General features: G+C 49.7%; 1 protein-coding gene across 1 annotated transcript in view; it reads right to left on the bottom strand.

Annotated features, from left to right (window-relative positions):
- The window catches only part of ZSWIM5 (zinc finger SWIM-type containing 5), a 97996-nt gene extending 87426 nt beyond the window's left edge, over positions 1 to 10570 (bottom strand). The window contains exon 1 of the mRNA XM_059853939.1: positions 9877 to 10570. Coding sequence (XP_059709922.1) covers positions 9877 to 10555 — 679 coding nt within the window. The 5' untranslated portion in view covers positions 10556 to 10570. The remainder of the gene's footprint in view (positions 1 to 9876) is intronic.
- Between the last annotated feature and the right edge of the window lie 3437 nt (positions 10571 to 14007).

The raw sequence follows: 14007 nt of genomic DNA, 5'->3' as shown, positions 1-14007 counted from the left end.
CTGACCTTAAGAAACTCCAAGAGCAGCAGGTCCAGGAGATGAACATGACCCAGATACCCAAGAGCAAGACAATGCCACGAGTGGCAAAAAGGGATAGAGAGACCAGGCAATGGAGATGCTCTCAATTCACAATCATTGCCCCATGCTAATTGCTTTGGCATAAAGGAGATCTCAATCTCATGCCCCCCACTTTGTAACTAAGCACATAAAATGTGCACAAGAATGGAAGGAAACTGTCTCTACTTACAAGGGAAGGACTAACCACCCCATGCTTTACTGGGGCAGGGAAAACAGCATTGCTACTGCAAAATACCCAAATGTACATCCCATTCCACTTACGACCAATGCTGTGGGCACTCCTGGGAGAAGCTGACCTGCCAGCATCTCCACCAACCATGAGGAAAATCAAGAAGATAAGCAATGCTAGACATCCACCAGCCGAGCTAAGAGGATGAAGCATTTCTCTGGAAACAATCGGGTTCTCTAATAACAGGGCTGCAGCAGCGGCGTGAAAGGGAGGGAGGAGGAGCAGGCGGGGAGAAAGGGACTAGCTGGATATTTATCCCATCCTCATCTTTGTGTTATCAGTACCCCGGTATCAGCATTGTTCAAAATGGCTGCTTAGATGGTTGCCAGCAGCAACAACAGAATCAGTCCATCTGCTGGCATTCTCCTTAATCTATCTCAAACACTCGTCTTCTTTTTAAATGCACACAGGGGAAAGAAGGGAAAAAAAAAGTCTGCCTTGTACAAAGAAACAGAATCCTCCTATAACAGAGCCTTTTAACTAGATTTTATGCCACCCCTGTTTCCAGGACACACAGACAAAAGTTAATTTTCCGATAAAAGAACCAGTGTAAGGTGCTTTTTTGTTATGAGATCAGAAAGCAAATGGAATTTGAATTGTCTGCAGTGGCATGTATCTGACAAAGATTAATTTAAACAGATATTGTCTCTGAAACCAAAGTCCATTGAGCGGCTTCACAGCCTATCAACCATGCGAAAGCATCTCCTTAGCAGCACTGCTGACTCCACCACTTTCTTTAAAAATGGCTTAACCTATTTCTTGTAAGATAAAAGGTCATATATAGTTCTATTTTACAAACCCATAATAGCCAAAGCCACACCAAGCGAGGACAATCGGGAGAAAATAATAACGGGGGGGGATTCCTCCCCCTTCACAGACAGATGCTTGACACTTGCTGGGCATTTTTCAAAGCACGCCGGTAGTGAGCGGCTGCAGCACCGCCGAAATGTTTCGACACCCTCAGAAAAGAATAAAAACCACGGGGCCCCTGCAGGTTGCCGGAGCAGGATGCAGGAGCCCACCCCAGGGTGGAGATGCTGCAGCAGGACAGCCCACCACCAACGGCATGGGATGTTTCCCTGGCTGGGATACAAAGCCACAAGGACAAACACAGGGGCTCCAGCTCCCTTGGTCACTGGGCCAAGCAGAGGCAGGCAGGAGGAAAGACCCACTGTTCCCTGGGTGCTCACTCACCCCCCAGCCCCTCTCTGAACACTGGGGAATTATTTCTCCTTTTAATCACAAGAAACAGATCTGTGCATGCTATCAGCGGGCTGTGCGGATGGGGACAGCTGCTCAGACTTCAATGAGACACACACACACACACACACACACACACACACACACACACACACACACACACACACACACACGGGGGAAGAGCTGCAGAAATCCAAATCCTGAAATTTCTTCGCTTTTTATTTCCAGTTTATACGGAGCACCGCAGGGAAAATGCTACCAGACAGTTTCAGAGCATTTGATATAGCAACGATCCAGCTTTGGGAAAAGAACTAAGGAGAAGCAAAATAAAAGATGACAGCCAAAAGCACTTTTAATATAGTTTCAGTACTTTCAAGAGAAAGCTTCTGTACACATAGAAGCCAATGAACTGTTACCAAAATAAACACAACTGGCTTTAAAAAAAAATTAAAAATGTCTTTCTGATGATAAAGAAAATCAAGAAATATGAGAATTAGTGAGTGAGACAGAAAATGCATTTATTTTTCATCCTCCAGACACACTTCTTTTAATTTGGCACCCAAAGCCATTGTAGTTCATTAATGGAAATTTTATTTATCTCAGGAAGCATTTGTTGCTTTGCCACTCCTTTGACAGGGCACTCATCTTCATCAAGGCAACCACACAAGGCACGGCATCAAACACCTCCTGCCACCCCAGCCTTTAAACACCACACAGCACCAGTAACAAGGAATGCCTGTGACTGGGGTCCCAAAGCAGTCACCAACATGCTGGTATCAGTCAAAGGACAGAGGCCAGGGCTACTGGTCAGCATCCAGACCAGGGGCACAGCCTGCCCTGACCTTGCCAGGGTCCCAGACACCAAGACCTCCGGTGTTCCCACGGGGAATCCCCCCACTCCAGCAGCTGTGGGGACACTGGCACTGTCTCCAGGTGCAAGGACAGCAGCCAGGCAGATACCACGCTGCATCCTGCTGAGCAAAGCTCAATAATGATTAGCAGCCCCGGTCAAACGAGCTGGGTGGTGAAGGTGCAGGCAGCTCATTACAGGCATCAGTGACAAGCAGGGCATGGCAAGGGGGACACAGACCCCCCCTGCCCCATTTTAACCCAGGAGCAACAGCAGCAGGACATTTGCAGACAACAAGCTGGACCAATATATCCACATGCAACCCTTCCAAGCTGGCATCCCAGTAGATCTGCTTCCTAAGCACATTCATGTCTTTGCTTTTAATGAGGAAAAAAAAAAAGAGAAGAAAAATCCCTGGCAACACGCACCTACAATGCGACAAGTAAAAGCCCAGGGTTTTATTAATTTGTGCATTACTTTAAATGCACCATTTTACAAGGACTAACCCCAATCCTGCACAAAATCCTAAGCCATAAGCTTGAGACAAAAAAGCAAATGCTCTTAAAACGCAGCACTAGAAAATCCATTTTGAGAGAAATGTGGTGGTGTTGTGCACAGGTGAATCCTCAGCATTTATTAAAACACACCCACCATACCAACCAAGTGGAATCTATTCATACTTAAACATCAGGATTAAAAAAGAAAAAAGCCTTTGAAAAAATGCATTTTATTTCTGGGACATTTTATTTTAAAACCATGAAGATGCTTTCCTACCCACATCCCCCAAGAAGGGGTTTTGAAGGACCTGTGTCTCTCTGTGAGATGTTATCAGGACTTTTCCCAACTCCTGCAGCAAAAGCACAAAAGAACTTGGGGGTCAAGCCCATATATCAAACCCTTGTGAATACAGGTGAAAAATGCAATGGGCTCAGCACTTCTCTCCTGAGCGTGGAGGACAGCATCTCCAGAGCCTGGGCAGCTCTGTGGGCAGACAGGGAGAGCTCCCCACTGCCATCCCACATCCTGGCTCCAGATGCTAGATTTGTCCTATTGCACTTATTAGCACAGCCAAGGTTTGGTGTCTTTGAGTTTTTGTTTTCATTGGAAAACAGATCAATTTCTATTGATGCTGATGCCAGAGAAAGCGAAAGCTCAGCAGAGGCAGGAACCAGTTACCCAGAGAAGTCACTTCCCTCCCCTCCTCTCATCCCCAGAAGACCAGGACTATGAGAAAGCCATGACACAACCTGTTCAAGACAGCATCAAACATACAGTAGGACATATTACAAGTTCATTTTTAACACCTTCAAGATATTCCACACCTCCACCTACTTGCAAAATAAAGTCACGGCACCAGACACAGATGGAGATATTAACAGAGAAGCAGGTTCAACCATCACCTGACTCCTGCTGAGCAAAGGCAGGAGGCCATCCCAGTACCCATCTGTCCAGGTGTCTTCCACTGCCCCACTAGCAGAAACAAGCCCTGAAAAGCAAAGGATCCTTCCCCACCACCTCACCCAGGATGCTACACAAGTTTGGCTCCTCAGAGAATGGCCAGAAGAACAAAGTCAAAGCCTCACACTCCTGGAAGAAACAGCACAACCCCCCCAGTCCCAGAAGAAAGTTCACTCACTTCATGCACAAAGCAGCACCATGCAGCAACAAGCCTCAGCTTCACACTGAAAATTCCCAAGCCTGGCCACCTTGACAGGGTGAAGAGATGCTGCTGCTCCCCTAAAAAACCATGCCCAGCTCCTCACCCACATGAGCCACTCCCAGCCTCAAGAGCAGCAGGAGAAAACCAACACCACTACTAAACACAAAGCTGTCCATGTCACCTAAATGGAAAACCCCTGAAAAATAAATGCAAGTACAAGTCGGCCATGCTGTTCATTTGAGCTAAGCCCAGGGAAGCAGGTCTCCCATTGGGAAAGGGGAGCAGGACATAACCTCAGAACCACCAAGGACTCCACCTCCCCCATGGACCAGGTCCTCCTCCAGGGCAAGGTTCCAGTATATGCCAAGGAAATACATAAGCTCTCAAACTCTTCCATCCTAATACTACCAAGTTAATTTTTTTTGAACTTTTTTCTTTTCAAAGAAAATTAAAAGCTGACACACCACAAGACAATTCACAGCTAAATGTGACTTTGCAGAGCTATCAGACAGACAAGCTCATTTAAGTTTTCCAAAAGTCCTATCTGAGGTTTGAAGGACTAATCATAAAACATCTAACATCAAAGCGAGCGTCAAATAACAGCAAAGCACATTCCCTCACACAAAGCTTCAAAAACAAAGCAAGCAGGCACATGTGGTTTATGTTATTGCAGTTTTAGCACAGTTAAATATTTCCTAAAATATTCTCCCTAGATGTGAGCAAAATGAAAATCTGCTGTGAATGACACGCAAGTTGGAAGCTCAAGACTAAGCTTTATAAAGCACAGGTGAGCTGAGAACAAACTCCTACTGCCAGCTCAAGTCAGAAACTAGGACTCATATTCTGAAAAATGTTTCAAACCTATTTATTCTTAAAGCCAACACTAAATATTTTATTTCTTGTGTTTCATTTTTCAGGTCCCTGGCCTCTAAGTTAGTATCATTTAATTAACCACCTGGTTCAAAAGACATCCCAGCCTCACAGGATCTGTTTATATTCTTTGAAAAAGACTCAAAAGCCAATAAATAAATCTGCTTAAAATAAAAGGTTAAAATTCCAGCTGTCATCCCAGCTCTCCCTGCACTACCAGCAAGAAACTCTGGTGGTTTTCATCATCTTAGTTTTCAGTTTCTATAATACAGTCCAGAACAGGCTCAAGAAACATCTAACCTATGAGGGAGCAGCAATAAACAGGTCGTAAGTTCTAATGCCTAATAATACATTTTTTAATCATATATGTTAAGAAAAAAATAATTAGAAACCTAAAGAGCTTAATGTATATTTAAAATGTACAAGAGCTGCCATCATGATAGGGCTAATGAACCTCTGCCAGCTCCTTTTATGTGGTTTAAAGTATTTTAATACACAGGGTAGGATCGAGTAATCTACCCATAAAGAAAAACAAAGTAAAAATTAGTTAGCAAATTGGATACATGTTGTACAACAAGCATCCCACACAAAAACTAAAAGGATACAGAAAAATTAAACTCCCTTAGCAGCACTCAGACACAGGACACCATGATTTAATCCGAAAAACCCTTTCACATCCCATGGCGTTCCTTCCAAACCTGCTCCTGCCGGATACAGCTTTAAACCCAGACCCAGGAGGAGACCAGTCTTTACACAAAACAAAAGCAACCACAATTCACCCTAGAGAGCCCCATCAAAGTGTTTTCCCCAAAATAAACAGCTCTATAAAGCAACACACCACTGGATATAAATTTATACTCTGCTCTGTACCACGTCACAGGGGCAGGAAACCAAACGCTTGCCTAAAAGTGAGCATTTTTAGGGGAGAAGAAAAAAAGAAGCTTAAAACCTAAAAATAGTTTGGAAAAAAAAAACGCTAGAAGTGGTTTCAACCACATTGGAACTCATTGGTATTTTTACCTCTGAAGCTACATTTCAACAGGCAACCTTACAAACATAGACCAACGCAAGTTGAAAACTGAAGTGTAATAAAAAGCTTCCAAATCTGAACTCCTATTAAAATGCATTTACAGGTATCATTTCCAGGTATCAGGACTTGCTTAACCTCTGCCCAGTCAGAAGGCTGTTGAAGCAAGGTTAAAAAAACGCCAGCACCTACATGACCAGCATAGACACCAGACTAGAAAACATGGGAAGGTACTCATGACTGACCTGCAAAGCATCAGATAAAATATCCAGAATTAATTGCAGGTTTGAAAGAAACAGGCTCCCTCTAAGTGTTTACAAACCCAGAGCATTTTAAAGCCCTGCTTCATTGTTATTCTAACAGCAAAAGTAAATTCTGCCTATGTACTTATGGCTGGACCGCATACCTTCCCATCGGGGCACAAAGGCTTATCTGTGGGTAAGGAGCACATACCGTGTAGGTTCCTAAGCGGCTGGTTACAACCCAAAGAACAACACAAAGCTCGATGCTTCCTCTCCAAAGTCATTGTAAAACCAATAAAAAAGCAGAATTCCCCCCTAAAACTACCCGGGACGTTTGCCCACCCATCAGCATCCGAGACCACTCGAGGGCAAACCATATTATACCATACTGGGGAGCACAGGCGAGAAACATGAATTTGTTCTTCCAGATCACAGCTTACTGTCAAAATCCACCAAAGGTCTTTTCTCTCTCCAAAAACCCAAGAGATAATAGTGTAAAAACTTTTGTTCATAAATATTTATGCAAGTGAACTTGTTAAAAATTAACCGCTGTCGTTAAAGGTTTTGTATCCTTTAGGATTCCCGGCATGCAGTGCAGTTGCATGCTTTATATTAAGCCTGGCATTTCTGCATTCCTTTCCTGCATGCTTTTGTCATTTGTCTAAAAATTAAAAGAAAAAAAACCCACACACCACACACACACAAAGACGGGATCTGTACACATAATAATAAAGCAGTTTTTAAGAAGACAAAGATGCCTGTGTTCAACATCCAAGATCTTTCTTTGAGCAGGGAAAAAAAAAAAAATCAATTTAATGACTCCAGTGAGATCAGGGTTTAAGCCTCGTTTAAGTTTTACTAAGCATGAAGGAATTATTGGTTGATAATGTGGCATGTATATTTTTTTCAGACCTGCCAGCTTTATAAGCACGAAGGAGCCAGAGCCTGAAGCACTTTGTGCCCATAAGCACAACCCTTACCCCTCCACACCATCCTCCATTGCCAGAAGGTCATTCCTCCTGGATTTTGTCTGTCAATTTTTCAAAAGGATTTTTCCAACCACACAGAGAAGGAATTTCACATCTGTACTGTCCCTATTTTTTTCACAGGTCTGAGTCAGAAACACAACTGTATAAACATCTGATCTTTATTAACAGAAAATCTCAACTGTGCAAACCTCAGGTCATGGCACCAGGAGCCGGTGGTGTCCGTTAAAGGGATCCTTAGAGAGGAACAGTAGTTTTGATTTACTGCTGGAGAGCATCAAGGAAGCCAGGGTTGGAGTTTTTATTTTTTCCCAAGACATAATGGTTCCCAAGTTCCTATCTTAATTGCAAACACACACAGCCACAAAGTGTTTGTGTCTCTGGTAGCTGGAGCTCTTCCACCTCACCTTCCAGAGGCATCCACAGGATGGATGTGGAAAGTTGGCGGAGGACATCTCAGCCTTGCCTGCCGTCTATAAACACAGCCCTTCAGAGCCTTTTGTTTGATGTAAATTTTCCTCCTCCAGCTCAGGGCTGCAAGGCTGTGACGTGGCTGCTCCTGGGACAAAAACAGAGGTGTCTGACCCCACGTCACCCACCCACTGCCATGTGAAGAAGATCCACACTACAGCCAAGACCCAAACCTTCCTCCCACCAGCTCCAAAGGCAAATTCCCATGGTGAGCATCCCGCACGCCCCTTTCGGACTGTGGAAACAGGAGATAAATCACCCACCGACTTTGCGGTGAGCGCTTCCAGAACGCGCTGCTTCATCTAAAAAGCTGATGGCTCCGAGGACAATGAGCACAAGCTCTGGTTTCAAAGCCGGGGAGACGGTTTAGACTTGTCGGGGGGGACATGAAACACCAGAGCCAGGACCATCCTGTCTGTTCTCTGGCTCGCCAAGAGCAGCAGCAGGAAGTGCAGGGAGACAGGGCAGATGGGATGCTGGATATCCATGTCCAGCACTGGACATCACTTTGGGATGGGACTGCTCTGCTTTATGTCCTGCATGCGCCTGACCCCAGTGCTCAGCCACATCCTTCACAGAATTGGATAAAGGCTCATCAAAGCTATGTTCCAAAGACAAATAAATTTAAAAACTGATTTTAAAAGAAAATTCCTTTGTACTGAACCAGTCCTGGGTTTAGGCAACCGTGACCTCTGTCTCCCACTCCCACACCAGCTCACTGCATCCACACCTTGGTGGGCAGGTCATTAAAACATCACCCTCAGCAAGCTATTATCTTCCCTCCCCCCTAATTTTAAAGTTCCTGAAGAGCTACTCCTCTCCTTCTAAAAAAATAATTTGGTTTTGAGTTTCACAGTATTTTAAACAGAATAATTAATCATCTTAACGCAGCCCTTACAAAATATTAATTCACGCCAAAAAAAAGGCTATAATCATATCCTCAGAGAAAAACCTTTTGTGCTTCAGGAATTTTCACTGCATGTCCTCAGAGGTGGGAGGAGAATTCTTCTGCTGCCTCCTATTCTCACATCTCAAATGGAAAATGTTTTGATAATGCTCCTCTGAATGTAAACTGTACCAAATGGGATTTTTATTATTTTTTTAAGCAGCTTTTTTTTCCCCAAAAGGAAGAACGGCTCTTTAAATAAACAGAGCGAACTACCCATTCCTTACAACAAAAACCACCCTCCCTTCACTCATTCACGCCATACCCTGGCACAAAATGAATTTACATTTCGCATTTGCAAAACAAATTCTCGCCTAATGTCATTTTAATGGGAACGCGCATTTCAATCCCTTCCAATAACAACGAGGAGCGGCTTATTCTATGTAAAACACCCCAATTTGTTCCTCTTTAAAAATATGCGGATTTCTGATGGGGACAGGGGCTAGAAGGACAGGGGAAGAGGAACATTTCCTCTCCAGCAATCCCCTCCGCCAGCGCACACAAAAGCCACCTGCCCATGGAGAGAAAACACGATGCCATTATTCCCATCGTCATTCCCACGGCCCCTTCGACACCGAACGAGAGTGAGAAGGCCGTGCGCATCCGACCCCGACACGCGCATCACGCCAGGTCACCGGTGGTACCCGCGGGTCCACCCAACTTGTCACCCCCCACCGCTCCCTTCGCTCCCCCCGAGCCGGCCCCGCTGGACGTGCCCGTGCAGGGGCTACGAAGAGGAAAGCGGGGACTGATGCCACCCCTAGAGATGTTCCAAGAAGGGAAAGCCCCTGATGGAGAGGACAAAGAAGAACGCTCGGAGCTGCTGGAGAGATGCATTATGTTTATAAGCCCATCTCCCGGTGGAAAGGACAGGACCCCCGTGGGAGTGCGGGTGGGGGGGCTGAGGCGCGAGAGGGACAGCGGCTGAGGGGTCGGGGAGGGCAGCAGGGCTGTGTGCCCTCCATACAACCCCCCGACGGGCACTTTGCGGAGGAGAGAGGGAGGGGGCGAAGAGGGGTGGTCTTTATTTTCCCCCTCGGACTGGACGGACGGCGTCCAAGCTGCGGGCAGCTGCCAGTGACCCCCGGGCAGACGCACCCCCCGAGGCGGGGGGAGGTCACCCTCGCCCTCCCACCCCCTCAAACCCCAAGCCGGCATCTTCCCGAAGGAGCGCACGGCAGTCCCTGCCCCCGGGGCAGGATTTTCCTGTCAAACCACAACCGCGCCAGACAAAAGGCTTAAGTGCAGGAGGGGATGGGGAGGAGGGGACGGGGACGGACACAGACGAGCCCCCGGGGGCCCCGTCCCGGCACTCACCGACTTGCAGCACGTTGTCCACCGCGCCGGTCTCCAGCAGGCGGATGCCGCGGCGGAAGGGCAGCCCCTCGCCCTGCGGCGCGGCGGGGGCGGCGGGCGGCGGGGGCCCGGCGGCGGGGCTCTCCTCGCCGGCCGGGGCGGGGGCGGCGGCGGCCGAGGGTCCCCCCGCGGCGGCGCTGGCGGGGGAGGCGGCGGCAGCGGCGCGGCCGGGCTGGAAGCTGGAGTACATGCAGATCTGCCGCTCGCTGCGGGGGAAGCTCCAGTAGACGATGCGACGCTGGACGGGCTCGGGGATGCGCTGGAAGCGGCCCTCCACCCGCTCGAAGGCCCAGCTCCCTGCCACCCGCTTGGCCGCCGCGTCCAGCAGCGACTCGGGCTGCAGGAGGCTGCCGGTCCCGCCGCCCCCGCCGCCGCCCCCCTGCCCCGCCGCCGCCGCCGCCGGCCCCGCGGCCCCCGCCGGTCCCGCCGCCGCCGCGGGGCAGCAGCCGGGCAGCGCCGGAGGGGCCCCGCTGGCCCCCGCGCCCGGCCCCGCAGAGCCGGCCCCCGCGGCTCCGGAACGAGGGTGCACGGCCCCGGTGCCCCCCGCCGGGCAGGCCCGGGAGCACAAGCGCTTGGGGCCCGGGGCGCCGGCGGGCAGCGGCGGGCGGAGCAGCTCCTCTCCCTCTCCTCCCTCCGCCATGGCTGCGACCGACTGAGCCGGGCGAGGGGAGGAGAGACGCCGAGGAGGAGGAGGAGAGGGCGGGGACCGGGGGGGGTGGTCCCGCCGGCCGGGAGCCGGCCCCGCCGGGGCGGGACGTTCCGCAGCCCCCCGCCCGCCCCCGCCGCCCGTCGGGGCACCGCTGCCTGTGGCACCTGCCCGGCTGCCGCATGGGTGGTGAGGGCATGGCCTTGGGCACCGTCCGGTGTCCTCCTGGCCTTGTCCCCAGGCGGGAGGGGGACACGCAAGGGACGCTGTGTCCCCCGTGCTCGGAGAGGAAAGACCCGCGGCTGCGGGTCCCCACGGCGCTGGTGGGTGAGGGGCTGGCGCAGCCATCCGAGCGCCAGGAGCCTGCGCTGAGCCAGCGGGACAAAGGGGCACGGCGGCGCTGGAGGTGGCAGTGCTCCCGCGGGGGTGTCCCACGCATCATAGCAGGGTCCTCGGGCACGGGAACCGCCAGGTCCTTTAGTACACACGGCCTTTGGGGGAGGAGATGAAAAACAGGTACTGCTGGCTTCCAGGAGCTCTCTTGTGCTCTCAGGTGGGATTACATTAAAGGGACATATGAATATATTCAGCACTGCCGGAGTCATCATCCCAAAATCCAGGGAGCTGACTCCTCACCAGCCTCTGCTTTCAGCCAAGGGTGACGGCAGCACCCCTGGGACCAGCACAGCGTGGGGCTGATGGGCGGAGGGCTGCAGCAACTGAAGTCCACCTCTCTGGGCCTTTACACCCAGCAGGACACCATTCCAAGATTTTCCCCAGAAATACATTCCTGGTTTTGTGTCCTGTCTAAATTTAAGTGACAAACCTCTGAGGAAGAGCAGAGCTCACAGGTCTCCGAGTTCAGTTTTCTTGCTATTATTCTCAGTGCTTTGAGAATCCAATACCAATTCCTTCCTATCTGCAGTTCAGTCACATCTAAACCATTACCGGTTACTCCCTTGTTGCAGAGATCTCCTATTTATTCTTACTGACAGAGCAAGAGTACATTTCCTGGAATAACAGGGCGATGCAATTAGGGAACAGGAAATAATTATGCGCCTTTGCTCTGCCACGAGATACCTCCAAGCCCAAGGTCTCCTCTGCAGGACACAGAGGGAAGGAATCAGGTCTCAGGCAGGTGGTGAGAGCAGGCAGAGCTACTGCAATGAGAGATCTCCATTTTAGAGAGTAAGCCACAAGCTAATCGATGAAGGTCAGGAAGAGGTTTTCCTTGAAGGCTGAGGTGTTCCTTGCTGCTGTTGGTCTTGTTCAAAGTAATGAGTGCTAGCAGTGGCAGGGACTGGCCTGGGGCAGCAGCTGCACACAAATTTGTTTACGCAGAGATTTTCCCCAGGAATCACATCCCCATTTCTTTAACCCTGAAGGCCATTTTGCTCTCTTTAAGAGTTTGCTGCAACAGGAAGCACTTGCCACAGAAGCACAGCATTTTGTCCCTCACCTCTGCTCACTGTTGTGATGACAGGTCCTGGGGCAACAAAGAAGGGCTTTGTCCACCTCTGCCCCTCCCTGGCTGCATAGAGGGACCTCACAGGGCCATCCCAAAGCACCCTCCTGGCCCGAGGTGGAGCACACCTTCCTGGCAGGGAACAGTCCAGCAATCTCAAGCTTTTCCGATGCTGAAAGCTGTGGGCTCTGGTGTCATAGAATTTCTGCTGGTACCTGTGTCTCCCTGCAGCTGCCAGGGCTGCTCAGGCAGAGGGTGAGACTGCATGAGAGCTGGGACATGGCACCCCAGCTTGTCTGGTCCCTCTGTCACCAGCCGCTGCAGAGCTCACCTAGTGACAACCTTGAGTGTCCTTACTTACGTTGTCCCCAGACAGTGCCAATAAAAGGAGTTTAGACTTCAGACCAAGCAGGGATGTTATTCATTACCAATAAGCTGACTTTTCATTGCATAAAACATATAATCCAGACTCAAATCAAAGCAAGGTTGGTGCAGTGGCTGGCCAGCCTGTCTCTGGGGGGTTAGCATGTTATTTCAAAGAAAAACCAATCTATTTTTCCTCTCTCTCTTCATTCTGAACATTTGTTGCTCCCCATTCCTCCCCATATTTCCCTGTGCCTTTCATCACTGCCTTGATTTTGCAAGGGGGAGAGCTCTCCTCCTCCCAGGGAATGTGGACAGACCTCTTCTCCCTGGGGAAGGATGCAAAATGTCAGCCTCCAGCCCAGCCCCTGATGCTGCTCATTCAGAGCCTGGAACCAGGTACATCAATAATTCACTGCACGTTTTCCTGAGCCCAGCCATTTGCTGAGCCACTGGCAGCCCTGGTTCCCCTCCTGTTTTCAGGACTGTTTGGTCAGAGTCTGCCTGTGCTGCAACCCACCAACTCCAGCCCTTCTGGCCTCATCACTGGTGTTATCCATCAAGTGCTGATTTCTCCTGCTGGCTCCAGGAAGTATTTTATTTTGAGTCCCTGGCTAGAAAATTGACTGACCAAGGGGCTGGAGCCCCAGGGGCTCTAGACCACAGTCACGCAGCAATGCAATGCAATATCCTCAGAAATTCTTTGGGTGCCACCTCAATCAGAAGTCCAGCTTTAAGGTGAAGGTGCTGTGGAGTAAGAAAACTGCTTTCCTCTTCCTAGAAAATAAATTCAAGGACTATAAAAAGGAGAAAAGACAAGGGTGCTGATGAGATGCCTCTGTGGGCTTCCCAGCAGCTGTGCTTTGTTTTATGGCAGTCAAGGTAAGTGATGGCTGGTGCCACATCTCAGCCCAAGGGGATGTCACCTCCTTGGCTGCTCCCACCTGTACACCTTCATGTAGCTGCTCTCCTCTCTCCCCATCATGCCCAAACTCCATCCTCAGCAGAAAGACTGCCTTTCTCTGGGCATCCTCCCCTCTCTTGGATGCTCCCATGCTGCTTTGACATTGCTTTGACTCCCAACAGTCAGTGTTGTGCTCTCACTAACACGAGTGACACTTCCTGAGCCTTTAGAGGTGACAGCAGAGCTTTGCAAGGCCCGGGGAGCACCAGGGAAGTCCTGTGGTGACAGATGAAGGTACACAAGGGCAGAAGAAGCTTTATGGGCAATTAATGATGGGAAAGGAACAGGATAGCAGAGTGCAGGCAGACACCAAGCTCCTGCTCCAGCCATCCAGAGGATCTGCTGCTCTGAAGCAGCCAAAGACAGGCTTAGCAGTGGCAAAGCTCCCTGCTACAGCCTCCATTATACAGTACTCACTGGAAATGTGGCTGTTTCTGCCTTTCCTATGTTGCTGATGCTGTTCAGAGCAGAGGCAGAAGGGAAAGGACACAGGGAGTAACTGCAGCTCCCCTGCCTTAATGCATTTGGGAGCAGAGGAATCTATCGGCCAGGACAATTATTCCTTAGCACCCCCATAGATCCAATGTCCAGGACGAGACAGAAAACATCGTCTTATGAAATGTTTGGCCTTGCAAGAAAGAGGAGGGACACCTT

Source organism: Haemorhous mexicanus, chromosome 9, assembly GCF_027477595.1.
Source record: "Haemorhous mexicanus isolate bHaeMex1 chromosome 9, bHaeMex1.pri, whole genome shotgun sequence".
Taxonomy (NCBI): Eukaryota; Metazoa; Chordata; class Aves; order Passeriformes; family Fringillidae; genus Haemorhous; species Haemorhous mexicanus.
The sequence above is the reverse complement of the archived record's forward strand: the minus strand, read 5'-3'. Positions and strand labels throughout refer to the sequence as shown.